This window comes from Chiloscyllium plagiosum, unplaced genomic scaffold, assembly GCF_037043375.1.
Source record: "Chiloscyllium plagiosum isolate Xiang-an unplaced genomic scaffold, Cpla_swu_hap1 HiC_scaffold_6, whole genome shotgun sequence".
Classification (NCBI taxonomy): Eukaryota; Metazoa; Chordata; class Chondrichthyes; order Orectolobiformes; family Hemiscylliidae; genus Chiloscyllium; species Chiloscyllium plagiosum.
Window position 1 is genome coordinate 77,487,360 of NW_028270144.1, and position 18,628 is coordinate 77,505,987.

Here is an 18,628-nt window from a genome sequence, read left to right on the forward strand (position 1 = left end):
ACTGTGTCCAGTTTTGGTCCCCACACCTCAGGAAGGACACACTGGCACTGGAGCATGTCCAGCGGAGATTTACACGGATGATCCCTAGAATGGTATGAGGAACGGCTGAGGATCCTGGGATTGTATTCATTGGAGTTTAGAAGATTAAGGGGAGATCTATAGAAACTTACAAGATAATACATGGCTTGGAGAGGGTGGACGCTAGGAAATTGTTTCCGTTAGGCGAGGAGACTAGGACCCGTGGACACAGCCTTAGAATTAGAGAGGGTAAATTATGAACAGAAATGCGGAGACATTTCTTCAGCCAGAGAGTGGTGGGCCTGTGGAATTCATTGCCGCAGAATGCAGTGGAGGCTGCGACGCGAAATGTCTTCAAGGCAGAGATTGATAAATTCTTGATGTCACAAGGAATTAAGGGCTACGGGGAGAATGCGGGTAAGTGGAGTTGAAATGCCCATCAGCCATGATTGAATGGCAGAGTGGACTTGATGGGCCGAATGGCCTTACTTCCGCTCCTATGTCTTATGGTCTTAACATTGTAGCAGTTCCTCAGTACCATATTAAAGTGTCTGACTATATATAGGTTATTGCTTTATTTTTATTCAGGTCATGGAATGAGACTTGAACCCAGATTCTTCTGAGAAGCAAGAATTCTGTGATAAAATTATGTTGGCATATGACTTAAGTGTTAAGTAGGCCCATCCTACTCATTAAATTGCCGTTATTTAACCATCATGTTCCAAAGATAGTACTTCATTCCCAGAGCAAAGAGGGCGGTCTCTTTTACTCCTGAAACTGTGGGCTTGTTAGTGAAGGCCATTTAATTAAACGTGGCAGTGGTGCAGTACCCAATCCTGATAATTTCTTGCTCCACCAGAATTAAGTCAACCTTCCCACCTACCACCGTCTGACAGCCTTTAGCAGTCAACGAAGCAACACATTAGAGCTTCAGCTCACTTCTGCAGTAGGCAGGCCTGTCACCATGGTGAACGCACAATTTCCTGCTATCTACCAGCAGCTTGTAGGGAAGGGGAATCAATGCCAGGTGAAAGGACTGGGCAGTGGGCAAGAGAGTGCCCATCAAGAGCCACCTTCCTGTGACTGTTTCTTATTGAATTGAATTAGCTTTAAAGTCACATGCACTTGAATGAGTGCAGTGAAAGGTTTATGGCACAATCTTTGGTACAAGATACCTCAGTACAGACACTTAAGAATTTTGTATAAAATTGAATGAATAATAAATAAAAGTCCAGCATAAGAATAAAAGTACTCAATTTACACGCCAATCTGTACCAGTACCTAGACTCTAGCTGCTCTTTCACCTCCTCCATTTGAAATGTCCAAGGCCCCAAGCATTCATACCAGCTGAAACAGTTACACTTGGTACTTCTTTCAGTTCAGTACCCTATATACTCACTGCTCATGATGTGATCTTCTGGACAATGGGATACCAAACACAGAAGGGTGACCTTGAACTTCAAGTGACTGTCCTTTTAATTCTTCACCTTGTCCTACCTTCCTGTCCTCGATTCATACAATGAGGCTCAAAACAACTTTGAAGAGCAAGACATTTTGAACTCAACACTGAGTTGAACATTTATGGAGTATAACCAGTGCCTCATTTTGTTTCCTTATTCTTTATCGTTTGTTTTTTTCTCTCTCTTGGTCCCTTTTATCTTTCCTCTGTTTTTATTCAGCAACTGTCCATGATTGTGCCATTCACACCTCCTCCAGACATACCTTTTGTTTCTTAACTTGATCCAACAGCACTCACTTTGGCCTTCAACCTTGAACCCTTCTGTCATTTTATCTCTCTTAGTGCCCTCCACCTCATCAAAGACCTGCCCAATTGCTCTCTTTCACTTGCTCAAAATCAAATACGTTTATCACTTTTCCCTGTTCTGATGAAAGATTACAAATCTGAAACATTAACTCCGTCTTTCTCCACGGATTGCTGTCACACTTGCTGAGTATTTCCAGTTTGCTCTGCTTTTATTTCAGGCTTCCAACTGCCAGAGTATTCTCCTTTTGAGCCCAAGCTCTGGAATTCTTCTCCACTTGTCTCTCTTTCTTACTTCTTAAAATCTACCTCTTGGATCTATTCTGTTGGATCTTTATGTGACTCAGTGTAAAGCTTTGCTTGTTGATAGAATTTAGATCAGAGTGGTGCTGGAAAGGCACAGCAGGTCAGGCAGCATCCGAGGAGCAGGAAAATCGACATTTTGGGCAAAAGCCCTTCATCAAACGTCGATTTTCCTGCTCCTCAGATGCTGTCTGACCTGTTGTGCTTTTCCAGCACCACTCTGATCTAAACTCTGGTTTCCAGCATCTGCAGTCCTCATTTTTGCCCTTTGCTTGTTGATAGTCCTATTAAGCATTTTGGAATGTTTATCATTGCTATTGACACTAGATCAATGCAAGTTGTTGTTTTGCACATCTGGAAGCGCTTGCAAAGATGTGAGTATTACAAGACATTCATTATCGATTCGCCAGGAATTTATTCAGGGTCATTCTGTTGCTACAACATTGCTGGAAGTGCAGTGAAAACCCCACCAAACATATGTAATTCACAATGAGGCAGCAGTTCTTGAGTGACGTGTGGAAGAATTGTTCATATTTTTAGTTCAGCGTCTCACATTGCAGGAATAAACGAGCGGGGAAAGCATTTCTTCATTCACTAATTATGTTTAATTTCCACCAGAACAGTACAGATGACAAAACAGCTCTGTACTTCCCATATTTGGAAGCGTGAGAATTAAAAACCCAGAGTCCATTGAAATGTAACATCCCTCATTGAATGAAATTTTGACAAGTCTCCATCAGGTCACTATTTGACTCACTGCTTCATCTTTGTGGAGTGGGAGTATCAGAAGCAGCAGCCGCCTGCCATCGATCCACAGAAGCATACCCCCCAACCTGAGCATAGACATTGTCTTAATTATTAATGTACAATGTAAAGATCAATATAGAAAGCAGATTGGAGATTGTGTGTTTTAATCTTCCAAGCGTCTCATTTGTAACTCCAGATATATGGCCATGTATGCGTACAAGCCACAGAAAGCAGATGAGCTGGAACTACGAAAAGGAGAGATGTATCGAGTCATTGAGAAATGTCAGGATGGATGGTTCAAAGGCACTTCACTGAAAACTGGAATGTCTGGTGTCTTTCCTGGAAATTATGTGACTCCTGTCTCCAGGTGGGTACACGAGAAGATCCCAACATTAGGAACAGCCACTTACATTCATGGCCCAAGTTGTGTTGTCTAAAGGAGACTGTAATAATAATCGGGATTAAACACAGAAGAAGTTAATTTCCTCTTTTTCTATAAAACACAAAATGTGGAGGCTGGTACAATTGCAACATTTAAGAGGCATTTGGATGGGTATATGAATAGAAAGGGTTTGGAGGGATATGGGCCGGGTGTTGGCAGGTGGGACTAGATTGGGTTGGGATATCTGGTCGGCATGGGCGGGTTGGACCGAAGAGTCTGTTTCCATGCTGTACATCTCTATGACTCTATGACTCTATTTATATACTATAATATTTTACTGTATTATAATATAATATATTATTCTATTATGTGTTATACCATAAAGATAAAGTCATCAAGTAAGTTCAACAGTTCAATACCATGTGCTACCTTTGGTTTTAGGGCTCCCTTTGCAACAGCTCAGACAAAAACCACAATGCCAGGAGCAGCTGTCCAAACTGTAAAAGGAAGCTCCCCGTCGAGCCATTCTGCATCCAGTCTCGTGAATAACGGCATAAAGCCCATTCCTCCTGTTGCCATTTCACCTGTTCCGCCACAGCTTCACACATCTGGTCCGCAGATCAGCAATTGTTTACGTTACTCAGGACAGCAAACTGTCAACCAGGCCCGCAGTGCAATGCAAATGGGTAAGTAATGCACAGTGCTGAAGCTCCCTTCTGAATCTAATGCATGTTGCTCTTGCAATTAACACCCTCGGTACGGGAGTACAAAAACAGGTCATCTCACCCAATAGATTCTTGCTGGTTCTTCCTTGTCTTGTTTAACTTTATCAGAATACTCCTTTCTCCCACGTATTTCCCCAGCTTTCCCTTAAATGTAATAAAAGCAAAATACTGTGGATGCTGGAAATTGAAATAATTGCAGAAATTGCTGGAGAAACCCAGCAGATCTGACACCATCTGTCAAGAGAGAAAAACAGTTAATGTTTCGAATCCAGCATGACTCTTCTTCCTAAGAAGTGTTCGAATCATACCATACTTGCAAAATTAAGCCTGTTTCCCTCTCCAAGATGCTACCACACCTGAGTTTCTCCAGCATTCTCTGTATTTATGTATTATGTATTAAATGTATCCATGTTATATATGTCAACTACTTAACGGTGGAATTTCTATCTTAAACAACCCAATAGGTGATACATGAAATAGCGTTCCCTTGAGATGACTCAAGCAACTTTGGAACTGTGGATAAATGTGCATAATATCAGGGACTATCCATATGAGGGTCTTGTATCCCACAATATTTGGCTTCAAGTTTGAAATTCAATTGAGTACATTTCAAATATGAGTTGAAAACTTTGGATGACATTAATTGTAATATCACAATGCTAAACTTCATTTTTAAACAAAAGACTTAATGGAAGGTGCCAATCTCTGCTTTTTATACTTCAGGAAGCAATGAACGAGTAGTGCATGCCAACTTTGTGAGGCAAAATTTGGCAAACAATTTTTTCATTGAAGAGAACCTTGTATTTTTTATTTCAAAATTAGTGATGAGATCCAGTACATAGCACCTTCATGTTACACTTATGGCACAAATCCTTTCTTTTTCCAGAAGCTATCTGAATATTGTACACTTCTATCATATCCTGGTGGAGTGACATAAAATTTGGGGTTTTTACCAACATTTTTGGAGATTGAATCTTGTGTTTTCATCCACTTATAATAACCGTCTCTGATTTTACTGACAGATTAAATCATTTTCTATTACTCTATCTTCAGACAGCTCAAAGATGTGAAGTGAAGCAACATTTAATAGAATGGTGCCCGACATCAAAATCAAAGTTCAGGTCTTAATTTGTGCCTTGACATAGAAAATAATTGAGATTTTCTTCCTTCTGGCATAATTTAAATTTATGAAAAATTTCCTTCCAGCAAGGGATACAATTCTAGAAGTACAGAGGGAAAATGATATTTATAGTGTTGTGTGATTACTGTTCAGCTTTTATATCATTACATTACATTGTTTGTAGTTTTGTTTTGAGAAAGTGGATAGGAAAGGATGAATAGTAATGCTGTCTACCTAGGTCTTTGAAATGACTCCCAGCTCCAGGCTATGGCACAGCACTAGGGAACTGTAAATGAAAATTGAGAAGGAGATGAATGCAGGAATCGGGTTTTGTTTGCTCGTGGGAGAAACAGTCATTCTTTTGCCTTTTGGTTGTTACTTTTACTCTTTAAATCTTAATTGTGAATGTCGTTGATGTGACGCCGTTGTCATCTACTACTAATGACTCTCGCTTTCATGAAAAACATTACCGAGTGACACACTTGAGATTCCCTTCTTAACATCCCTGTTTTCCAGCAGTAGCTATAAATCTTCATTGTATGGCATTTTATGATGCTCTTTTAGGCTTGGATGGTTTTATAAGACCCAAAACATATAATGAGAGAATTTTGAAAGCCTATATGTAAGATTGCTTTTTTTCATTGTCAAAGTGTTAAAGGGTTTAAGGACAATGCTACAATTTAAGCATTTTGGTCGACATCATCAAGGTATCATTAGGTACCTTGAATCAAATTCATAGTGGGAGGTTGAATTATGTTGTGTCTTCCATTTTGCTTTCTGTGTTTTGAGAAGCTGTTTTATTTTCAAATGGTGCTCACTGGTAGGATTAACAAGGCTGTTATCTTTATTTGGAAATAACTTGAGGAGACAGCATCCTCTATTATCTATCCTAGGGGCTCACAGACTCACCAGTCTAAACCTTTTGCTATCTCTTGCATTTACTTTTGCAGTTCATCCTGCTGTTCAAGCACTTGACCGTCCTACAGCAACTGTACCACCGTTAAGGACACAAAGTCCTCCCGCCCGTATCCCTGCCACTGTAGTGCGACCACAGCCAATGACCTCACCACAGCATGTCCTTCAATTCTCTGGAGCTCCTGGTGCTAGATCGACCATTTCACTCACCTCTGCAGCTTGCGCCATTACGCCACCAAACGTCAATGCAGCCAACTTGAATGGGGATGCCATGAGTGGATCAGCAAGTACCTCACTGACTTCCAGTCCTTCAAATCCCGTACCTGCTGTGCCCAAAATGGAGGACCGGAAAACTGAGAGGGTGAGAGTTACCAGAAGGTTGTTCACTGTGTGGGTTCCTTTTAAAGTCCAGTCTTTTATCCTTCTACCTTATATTTTTCATGTGATAATTAAAGAATCTCCAACAGATTGTACTGAATCTTTTCACAGTCAGATCTGATTGCCTAACTCACTGACTGACAATGAAGTCACTCAGCACATGTTCAGCCTCTTTGCTCGATGTATTTTTTTGTTTCTTTACTGATCATGCTATTTCTAATGTCTAATAACTATATTTTTTGTGTTTTGCTGCTAAACTATCACAATGACTTCTATTTGGATAGCATTCTGCCACCTATCTACAAAGCTATTCTTCATGGTTAGACCTATTCAATGAATGACAGCCAACCATTTAATCAATTGGCCTGATCCTACTCATCTGTCCTTGTATCACATTGTCAGTGATTACCATTGGATGGTTATCAGGAGAAAGCATCCAGGTTGTTTTTGTCATTTGCTATTTTGAAGCTACTGGGCCAACTGGAAACTTCTCATTGTCACTTTCTTATTTAATGTAGCACAAACTCCAAGTTAAATGTTAATTTATCACATTCTGTATGACAAAGTATGAATACTTTCTTCTGCTAATACATTAAGGATCTCTGAAAACAGCTATTTTACTGATCGTTTTATGGAATTTTAGTCTTCAGAAAATCTTTTGGTTCCACCTTAGGAAATTCTTGGTCACTCCTAGAAATACAATGTCTCCTCACTGATGACCCAACACAAGTGTGATATAGTCATGTACTAAAACCAGACGGTGGCTCAGCGGTTTAGCACAACTGCCTCACAGTGCTAGGGTCCTGGGTTCGATTTCAGCTTCGTGTTCCTCTATGTGGAGTTTGTATGTTGTGTCTGTGTGGGTTTCCTTCAGGTTTCCTCCCACAATCCAAAGGTGTACAGGTTAAGTAAATTGGCCATGCTAAATTGCCTTTAGTTAGGGATAAATGTTGGGGAATGGTCTGGGTAGGATACCCATTATAGAGCTGGTGTGGGCTTGCTGGGCCAAAGGGCCTGTTTCCACATGGTAGGGATTCTATGGTGCACCTTATAATTTACATTATCTGTTACTTTGGTGACTTTCTGCTGACATTCTATGTTGATTCAAAATCATTCAGCCTTTTCACTACTTATAATTTATTGTATATTCTTCTACATGCATCAGAAATAAAGATTACTGTTTGGTTATTTTTGAACTATTTTATATATCCTGTGTTTGCCCAAAGTGTGAACACAATGCATACTGGAAAATAATTGGATTCAAGTTTACCTTAGCTATTAGTTCTTTGAGGAGGTGTCAAGACAGGTCGACGAAGGTTGAGCAGTGGATGTGGTGTATATGCTAAGGTTCCCCATGGTAGACTCATTCATAAAGTCAGGAAGTATGTGATAAAGGGAGATTTGGCTATCTGGATTCAGAATTGGGTGGCTGACAGAAGGCAGAGAGTGGTTGTAGATGGAAAGTATTCTGTCTGGAGGTCAGTGTTGAGTGGGGTCCCGCAGGGCTCTGTTCTTGGGCCTCTGCTCTTTGTAGTTTTTATAAATGACTTGGATGAGGAGGTTGAAGGGTGGGTTAGTAAGTTTGCGGATGACACAAAAGTTGGAGATGTCATCGATAGTATAGAGAGCTACTGCAGGCTGCAGCGCGACATAGACAGGATGCAGAGCTGGCAGATGGAGTTCAACCTGGATAAATATGAAGTGATGCATTTTGAAAGGTCGAATTCGAATGCTGAATAGAGGATTAAAGACTTAATTCTTGGCAGTGTGGAGGAGCAGAGGGATCTGGGTGTGCAAGTACATAGATCCCTCAAAGTTGCCACTCACGTGGATAGGGTTGTTAAGAAAGTATATGGTGTTTTGGCTTTCATTAACAAGGGGAACGAGTTTAAGAGCCGTGAAGTTTTGCTACAGCTCTACAAGACCCTGGTGAGACCGCACTTGGAATGTTGTGTATAGTTCTGGTTGCCCTACTGTAGAAAAGATACAGAGGCTTTGGAGAGGGTGCAAAGAAGATTTACCAGGATGCTGCCTGGACTGGAGGGCTTGCCTTATGAAGAAAGGTTGAATAAGCTCGGACTTTTCTCTCTGAAGCTGTGCTGTACTTTTCTATGTTCTATGAGTAACATCACAAGTTCATAACATTAGTGCTGATCCTGGAACAATGACGGGGACCCACTATCTTCCGCACAGTTCATTGCCTTTCCATTTTAAAATCAAAATTACGGTGTTCTACACATGGTGCTCGACTATGTCCCTGATTCTGAATCCAGTTGCTGCTTGTATCCTTGATTTTCTGAGCATGCTGACAGGTTGATGAGAATATTAAAAGTACATTTAACCCTTTTTAACCAGAGAGTATGCTCTGAAAGGCTATAGCACATCTCAGTCTTAGTTCAGAAGGCAAGTTACATTTCAAGCCTTTCCAGGCTGCCCCCAGTGCTCTTAATGGCTGATTTGCTAATAAATAAGACCATAAGAAATAGGAGTGGAGGTAAGGCCATTCGGCCCATCGAGTCCACTCCGCCATTCAATCATGGCTGATGGGCATTTCAACACCATTTACCCACACTCTCCCCATATCCCTTAATTCCTTGCGAGATTAAGAATGTATCAATCTCTGCCTTGAAGTCATTTAACATCCTGGCCTCTACTGCGCTCCATGTCAATGAATTCCACAGGCCCACCACTCTCTGGCTGAAGAAATGTCTCCCCATTTCCATTCTAAATTGACGCCCTCTAATTCTGAGGCTGTGCCAACGGATTCTAGTGTCCACACCTGATGGAAACAATTTCCCAGTGCCCACTTTTTCTAAGCCATGAATTATCTTGTAAGTTCCTATTATATCTCCTCTTAATCTTCTAAACTCTAACAAATACAATCCCAAGATCCTCAGTCATTCATTGTATGTTAGGCTTACTATTCTCGGGATCATCCGTTGAATCTCTGCTGGACACGCTCCAGTGCCAGTATGTCCTTCCTGAGGTGTGGGGCCCAAAACTGGACACAGTATTCTAAATGGGGCCTAACCAGAGCTTTATAAAGTCTCAGTAGCACATCACTGCTTTTATATAAGGTGAGGCACCTTATCAAAGGCTTTTTGGAAGTCTAGATAGATAACATCCATTGGGTTTCCCTGGTCTAACCTACTTGTTACCTCTTTTAAGAATTCTAACCAGTTTGTCAGGCATGACCTCCCCTTACTAAATCCATGCTGACTTGTTCTAATCCAACCCTGCACTTCCAAGAATTTAGAAATCTAATCTTTAATGATGGATTCTAGAATTTTACCTACAACCGAGGTTAGGCCAATTGGCCTATAATTTTCCATCTTTTGTCTTGACCCTTTCTTGAACAAGGGGATTACAACGGCAACAACTGGGACTTTCCCCGACTCCAGTGATTTTTGAAAGATTAAAATGCCTCTGCTATTTCTTCAGCCACCTCCCTCAGAACTCTAGGATGTAGCCCATCTGAGCCAGGAGATTTATCAATTTTTAGACCATTTAGTTTTTCAAGTACTTTCTCTTTTGTAATGGTTACCATACTCAACTCTGCCCCTTGACTCTCCTTAATTGTTGGGATATTACTCATGTCTTTCACTGTGAAGACTGATGCAAAGTATTAATTGAGTTCTTCAGCTATTTCCATATCTCCCATCACTAGCCTTCTTGCATCAACTTAGAGTGGCCCAATCTCTACTTTTGCCTCTCGTTTGTTTCTTATGTATTGAAAGAAACTTTTACTATCATTTCTAATATTACTGGCTAACCTACCTTTGCATTTGCTCCTCTCCTTCCTTACTACTCTCTTTGTTTTTGTAGTCTTCCCAATCTTCTGATTTCCCAGTGCTCTTGGCCACTTTATAGGCTCTCTCTTTTTCTATGAATATCCTAACTTCCTTTGTGAGCCATGGTTGTCTAATTCCATCCCTCCCCCACCCCCACCGGGTAATCTTTCTTTTCTTTGGAATGAACCTCTCTACTGTGTCCTCAATTATACCCAGAAACACCTGCCATTGTTGCTGTACTGCCTTCCCCACTAGGCTCTGGTGCCAGTCGATTTTCATCAGTTCCTCTCTCATGCCCCTGTAATTACCTTTATTTAACTGTAACGCCATTATATCCGATTTTGCCTTTGCTCTTTCAAACTGCACACTGAACTCTACCATATTATGATCGCTGTCTCCTAAGTGTTCCCTGACTTTAAAATCTTTTGTAAAGTCTGGCTCGTTAAATAGTTCTAAGTCCAGAATAGCCTGCTCCCTTGTGGGCTCCATCACAAGTTGTTCCAAAAAGCCACCCTGTAAGCATTCCATGAATTCCCTTTCTTTGGATCTACCGGCAGAAGTTCCCCATGATCACCGTGAACTTGCTTTTCTGACATGCCCTATCTATTTCCTGGTACATCTTGCGCCCCTGGTCCTGACCACTGCTGGGAGATCTGTACATAACTCCCATTATGTTTTTTTTTTGCTTTCATGGTTCCTCAGCTCCACCCACACTCCACATCATCTGACCCAATGTCGTTCAGTGTCATAGATTTAATTTCATTCTTAACTAACAAGGCAACCCTGCCCCCCCTGCCCATCTCTCTGTCTTTTTGATAGATTCTCAATCCTTGGATGTTTAACTGCCAGTCCTGAATCCCCTGCAACCATGTCTCTGTGATGACTACCACATCATAATCATGTACGATGATTTGTGCTGTTATTTTCATCTACTTTGTTATAAATACTACAAGCATTCAGGTAAAGCACCTTAATGCTAATTTTCTTATCCTCATGATTTCCATCACCTTTAGTAATAGGTCCTAAATTATCCTTCCTTTTGCTTTATTCCAAGTGTACCTTGAACTTAAGCCCAGAACACATGCTAACCTGCTGCTTACCTTTCTACTTGACTCCATACTCCCTGTTGCTTTTGCTTTCCCTTGCCCCTGACTCACAAGTTTAAAGTCCTACTGACCACTCTATTTATCCTTTTTGCCAGAACACTGGTTCCAGATTGGTTCAGGTGGAGTCCATCCCATTGGTACAGATTGCCCCAGTTCCAAAATTGATGCCAATATCCCAAGAAATAGAATCCCTCTTTCCCACACCAATCTCTCTGCTACATGTTAACTTCCCTAATTTTCTTATCCCTATGCCAGTTAGCACATGGCTCGGGCAGTATTCCAGAGAGTATGACCTTTGAGGACCTGTTCTTCAATTTCCTTCCTAGTGCTTGATACTCCCCAAACAGATTCTCCTTCCTAGCCTTGCCTATGTTGTTATGCCAACATGGACCACAACAACTGGATCCTTTCCCTCCCGCTCCAATATCCTTTCAAGCCGGTCGGACTTGTCCTGCACCCTGGCACCGGGCAGGCAACACACCATGCAGGACTCCCGATCCGACTCACAATGGATACTATCTGTCCCCCTAATTATAGAATCCCCGATAACAACTACTTGTCTTTTTGCTGCCCCCCTCTTTAATGGCCTTCTGCACCATGGTGCTGTGGTCAGTTGGCTCATCCTGTCCACAGCCCTTTTCCTCATTATTACACGGAGCAAACATCTCATACCTGTTGGAAAACGTCAAGGGCTGAGGCTCCTCCACTCCTGAACTCAGAATCCCCCTGCCCACGTCACTTACAGTCACACCCTGTTGTTCCTGATCACTAACTGAATTTGAATTACTTAATGTACCAGGTGTGACTGGACTATTACTGAACAAAGAGACCTTGGAGTGCAGGTTCATAGCTCCTTGAAAGTCGAGTCGCAGGTAGATAGGATAGTGAAGAAGGCATTTGGTATGCTTTTCTTTATTGATCAGAGTACTGAGTACAGGAGTTGGGAGGTCATGTTGCGGCTGTACAGGCTGTAACAGTGGTTAGGCCACTGTTGGAATATCGCATGCAATTCTGGTCTCCTTCCTATCAGAAAGATGTTGTGAAACTTGAAAGGGTTCAGAAAAGATTTACAAGGATGTTGCCAGGGTTGGAGGATCTGAGCTACATGGAGAGGCTGAACAGGCTGGGGCTATTTTCCCTCGAGCGTCAGAGTCTGAGGGGTGACCTTATAGAGGTTTACAAAATTATGAGGGGCATGGATAGGATAAATAAACAAAGTTTTTTCCCTAGGGTCGGGGAGTCCAGAACTAGAGGGCATAGGTTTGGGGTGAGAGGTGAAAGATATAAAAGAGACCTAAGGGGCAGCTTTTTCACGCAGAGAGTGGTACATGTACGGAATGAGCTGCCAGAGGTTGTGGTGGAGGCTGGTACAATTGCAACATTTAAGAGGCATTTGGATGGGTATATAAATAGGAAGGGTTTGGAGGGATTTGGGCCGGGTGCTGGCAAGTGGGACTAGATTGGGTTGGGATATCTGGTCAGCATGGACGGGTTGGACCGAAGGGTCTGTTTCCATGCTGTACATCTCTATGATGCTATGACTGCCTCCTGAAACAAAGCTTCTAGGTAACTCATCCCCTCCCAGATGTGCCGCAGTGTTTGAAGCTCAGATTCCAGATCATCAATTCTGATCTAGAGTTCTTCCAGCAACCAACCCTTGCTGCAGATATGGTCACTGCTGTTCACAATGGGATCAGCCAGCTCCCACATCATACAGCTACAGCACATCACTTGTCCAGCCATCTCTACTTATTTAGTGAATTTATACAAATTCATGAGTTAAATAATTTCTAGTACTTCTGTTATCTTATTCAATTAGCCAACTAATAGTAAAGTATTAATCAATCACACAACACACAAGAAATATCAATTGAAACACCTTACTTTAGCAACACTACACGTGTAGTGTCTCAGGATTCGGCCACTGCTAAAATATATATCTGAAACTCCCGAGGTAAGTTTATATATTTAAAAATTACCTTCCCATCGGGCCACTGGTCCTCGCAGTCACTCCTCCCACTCCAACTGCCGCTGAATAAGTGAAGACTGATAAGTCCCGATGTAAGTTTATATATTTAAAAATGCAGGCAATTCAGCTGTTTTATGGCAGAAGTGGGATTGATCTGGGGATCCAGGTTTGAGTTACGTAGTTTTAGGAAAACCAGTTGTGTTTTACATAAAACAAAGCAGAATTTTTATGAAATAATTTGTTTGAGTTATCTCCCAGGCAGTGCCATTTCCAATGAGAATAGGTTATATTCTACAGCTTTTCTAATGAAAACAATTTATATCAATAAAGTCTTATAATATTTATTTTGGTTAATTGTCTTGTAGTTCACACCCACAAATGGATAGATTTCAGCAACTCCCTCAGTTGCACCCCCTAGTGGTGAGGAAACAGGCAACTCTGTACCAGCGCGTTCTCACGGGATTTGAAACATTGACTCTGCTTTCTTTTTTCAGATGTTGCCAGGCCTGCTGAGCAATTTCTGTTTTTATTTGTTTATACACCAACTGTTTCATTGTTCCATACACATAAAATGAAACCAATCAATACAAAATGGCTGTATTAGCTTTATGAAAGAGTTGTTCAATTTAGTGTCATAAACAGCACTTTTTCCCCAAAGTCCTGTAAATTGGTCTTCTTGAAGTGCTTGTCCAGTTCCATTTAAAACTTCACAGGATTCTATTTCTGCCGCCCTTTCAGTTTTACGTTCAAGATCCTACAAGCCCAATATAAAGAAACGTTTTCCTGTTTTCTCCTCTAATTCTTTTCCCAATCCTTTAAAATCTATAATGTTAAATTATCATAGCACTTGCCAGCAGAAATTTCAATTCTTTCACACAAGCTGAGTGTTGCTGGAAATGTCAATATATGTTGCCCAACATAATTGCCCAAGTGACAGCAGTGTCACAATTTTGAAGGTCACCATTAGATACTTTCCCCTTAACCTTCCCCAATTTCTCTTCATGAGTGAATTGCCCTTTTCCTGATATCAGGCTGATTAATCTTCTCCATATTCTCCCCAAAGCCTTGAGTTCTTTATGAATGATGGTCTTCAATCCTGTAATTGAAACCAAACCAGAAATCTTAATGTTTTGGTGACACCTTGTTCACAATATCCCCTATTTACAATGAGAAGATTCTCATTCACTTTCTTAATTACCTGATCAACTCTCTCTGCCACCTTTGAAGATTTATAATTATGCGGTCTGTTCTATAAAAGAGTACCATTTAGAGGAGACTGCTTTTCCATGTTGTTTCTCCCAACATGTGTCACTTGGGAAAGATGATGGCCTCGTGATATTATTGCTGGACTATTAATCTAGAGACCCAAGTAATATTCTGGGGACCTGGGTTCAAATCCTGCCATGGTAGGTAGTGGTATTTGAATTCAATAGAAGAAAAAAATCTGGAATTAAAAGTCTAATGATGGCTATGAATCAATTGTTGGGAAAAACCCATCTGGTTCACTAACGTCCTCTGGGGAAGGAAACTGCCATCCTTACTTGGTTTTGCCTACATGATGCCAGACCCCACAACAATGTGATTGACATTTACCTGCCCTCTGGACAATTATGGATGGGCGATAAATGCTGGTCTAGCCAGTGATGCCCACATCCCATGAATGAATTTAAAAATAAACTTTATTAAATTAAATTGCACTTATCATGTATCTATTTGTTTCATCAGTTTGTCTCAGTCCTTCTGAAATCTGCTACTGTTATCCTCGCTATTCATAAAGTTACAAACTATTGTATCATCTGTCAGCTTCCAAGCTGCATTCCATGAACCCAAAATCTAATTCACTTATATATGGTGTATCATAGAACCATAACCAAAATCTTGATACAGTAAGGTCCAAAGATACACAAAACCAGGTTATGGTCCAACAGGGTTATTTGAAATAAACTTGTTGGACTATAACATGGTGTCATTGTAACTTCTGACCTTGTTCAATACCGACACCTACATATCATTGATAGAGAATTAAATAGAAAATGCATAAAATTATTTAATAATAAATAAAGACTTGGATAGTTTGTTTTTGTACCTCTAACTACATCAGAAGTGGATTTTCAGAAAAACGAATGTTATGACTTTGTGAACATGAATTAAATCTCTCATTTCTGTACCCTTTGCAATGATTCACTGCTGCTATCTTAACAGCTCATTCAGCAACTCTCTTTAAATGATAAAGAAAAACAAAAGACAAGAAAATCATAAATCAATCCAGACTACTGGCCACGTTCCAAAACTTAGTGCAAATTATTAATGCAAAAAAAAGGGCCTATTGAAATTTGTGTTAGTCTCATGACAGTTTCTGTGCTTAAACTCTTAATGTATTTGCACACATGTAAGCTGTTGTTGGTTTTATTTAATTCCTTCACCTGTCCTCTAGTTAATATCTAGGGAAAATACCAGCTGTCGGATAAATAACATCACCTCTATAACTGTGACTCTTTGTTAAAAACAAAAGTCAATTAAATCGCAACAACTGAAAGTTTTGTGCAAGAGGATCTCAGTTATAAGACAAAAGGAAGAATAGGTTTGACCCAGAATCTTTGATCTGAGTTGTTTTGCTGAAAGTATGGGCTAGTAAAAGCCTTTCAAGATTATTTAAAAAGTGAAGAAGATAGAAATAAAAAGAAAATATGGTAATGTTGGAAAACAAGATTAGTTATAATGATGAAGATTAGATGAACACAGTTTAGAATGGCTCTACTCTGCCCGCAATAATGATTCTACTTCTCTGCCTTGCCATTTCAATGATGTGGAGATGCCGGTGTTGGACTGGAGTGAGCAAAGTTAAAAATCACAGTGCAATAGGTTATAGTCCAACAGGTTTATTTGGAAGTACTAGCTTTCAGAGCTAGCTACCTGACAAGGGAGTAATGCTCGGAAAGCTTGTACTTCTAAATAAACCTGTCGGACTATAACCAGTTGTTGTGTGATTTTTAACTTTGCCATTTCAATGCACTGTCCTCTTCACCTTCTGATGCCCTTGCCTCAGTGCATCATCTAGAATCACTCAGATTTCAGAGGCAGTGCCTCAACTTCCTTTTAGGATTCTGTCCTCTGAGTTGAGTGTTGATTAGTTTCAGAGTTTAGCTGGTTCCCTGATTTATTGGCCAAACCTTCCTGTTTACATTTCAAAATAAGCTCTCCCATCTTGGACCTGTTTCTGTCAAATTCTGCCTTTGTAAAGCTTTTCATGGCTAAGCTGAGAAGACCTTTCAGCAACTTTTAGCTCCTTTAAAAAATACTGCCATATTAAGCTGTTTCTTGTTTCAGCAACCTTTCTTAGGACCCTCTTGGTCTTCACTGATCCTACAAAGGCGATATGCTAGATTTTTGGTTTCCTCTGAAAAATATTCTATGTCGAAGTATTAAGCCATCATTTCTCCGCTGCTGACAGGCCTTGTAAAATTTTCAGAAGTTGCATTCCTTTTGGACCAGCTCTGGACTTCAGCACTAAGTCAGGCTGTCATGTGTTATTGCCATGGGAAATTGGCAGGGCCGGGCTACATTGAGCCCCGGCAGTTTCTGTCAGGATATGGCTGATGCTTAACCTTCATCGACCTGTCCTTGGGAGGCATGAGGTCATTGGATGATTTTCTAGATGAAGTGTTTCCTTAGCCTTCTAATGCTTCCAGACTAGAGCCTGCACTGAGGCTAATATACACATGTTTTTTTCAGAGCAAGGGAAATGAAACCCATCTGGGAATGTAATGCCTGGGATCATTAGTCAAAATTTCAGCAGTGTGATTTCTTTTCAGAGTTTGTTTTACTAAAGGGGATTGATAGGACTCAATTGAAGTACTTTATTAGTCAGTTACATTAGCATCTCTTAAGCAGCAGAACAGTTTCATTAAAAAGACACTTACCCCTTCTTTTGGCAAATGTTCAAAATGTTCTCATTGTGGTGGGGATGCCTAACACTGGTATGAGAATTAACTGACCTCCCAGTAATTCTTGAGAGGCAAGGCACAGGGACTGAAGATACTATTATTCTTCAGACTAGATGGATGTAACAAAATAAAATGAGTTCCAGTCCAGTCCCGAGTTCTGCCCAAAAATTCTCATCATTGATTCAGAATATTCTGTGTTCATGTCTCACTCCAGGACTTGTTCACAGGATCTAGGCTGCCACTCCAGTGCAGCAATGAGCAAGCACTCTATTGCTGAATGTGCTGTTTTTTGGATGCGACATTAAATTGAATCCCCATTAAAAAGAAACTTTAAATGTAGATTTTTGTTTAAAATTGACCTTGGCAGCAGTTTGAGAGCATCTGCAGACCTGAGAGTTCTATTGCCTGATTTAAAGTATCCGAGAAAGTGTGCAAATAAATCAAGGTGATAGAAAATATTCATAGAACTTCCAACAAAATCAAGCACATGGTCACAAATGTTCTCTGTTTCTTGGGATCCCCGAGCTCATGGAAGAGTTGGTATCAGTATTGATGGTTAGACCTCTAGGTATCCTTCAGGTATTCGTAAGAAATGTGTTAGGAGGGCAGTACAGTTGCCATATAACTGAATTTTGTCACACTGTTAGCAGAATCCCATGGGACTATTGCTGAGTGCACCCCACCATTGGATATGCATTCTTGCAAATGATTCTCAGTACAGCATTCTAGCTTAAACAGCAGTGTTGCAATTTTCTTTTCCTTCCATACTTAAAGTGGTGATGATTGAAGCAATTCAGAAACCAATTACAAAATGCTTTATGTTTTGATCCTTTGCGTTTACTTTGTGAATTGCCGATGCTTTCTCATAGACACCATTCTTTAGCTAAGAGGGAGGAACGGTTTACTTTACCCTTCTCTGTATTTAATATTGTAAAGCTATTCAGTTGAGACAAGGCACATTTCTATCTCAAGTGGCCCCATCCAAATGCCTGACAGAAAACTGGCAAAATCCAATTATTAGGAAGCAGTGATGCTGAAATCTCAGATTAGGCCCCTGGCTTGACATTTCAACAATCTTCTGCTATCCAGCAGCCCTTAATTAACTCCATTAGTGAGTTGTAAATTGTCATTCAGGCTCAGTAGACACGTTTGGCTGAATTTCATCTACCCTGGCCAGGCTACAGTTTGAACAGTATCCTTCCAGAAAGAAAGAGATAGCTGAAATTCACTTGCTTTGTTTGAATAGTGCCACAAATGAGCAGAGATATGTAAACAGATCAGGTTCAGGAAATGTGAAATCCTTCACTTAAATTCTAGGAATTAAACTCATTCTGAAACGCTAATATGAAAATTTAGAAATAGGTTTTTCTTTAAAAGACTCATCATCTCAGATATCTGCGAAGAATAAAAGATTTTTGGTACAGTTTTATATAGCTGGAGCCCAATGGAATAGACATGACAATTGTTC

At 40.5% G+C, this 18,628-nt stretch overlaps 1 protein-coding gene across 4 annotated transcripts in view; it reads left to right on the forward strand.

Moving 5' to 3' along the window:
• sh3rf3 (SH3 domain containing ring finger 3) overlaps nt 1–18,628 on the forward strand; it is a 377,685-nt gene that overhangs the window by 332,794 nt on the left and 26,263 nt on the right. For all 4 annotated transcript variants that reach the window (XR_015757438.1, XM_043691783.2, XM_087988130.1 and 1 more), the window contains 3 exons: nt 3,027–3,197; nt 3,654–3,898; nt 6,008–6,333. Coding sequence is in view for 3 of the 4 variants with exons in the window: in XM_043691783.2 (XP_043547718.2) it covers nt 3,027–3,197; nt 3,654–3,898; nt 6,008–6,333 (742 nt within the window). In the remaining variant the exon portion in view is untranslated. The remainder of the gene's footprint in view (nt 1–3,026; nt 3,198–3,653; nt 3,899–6,007; nt 6,334–18,628) is intronic.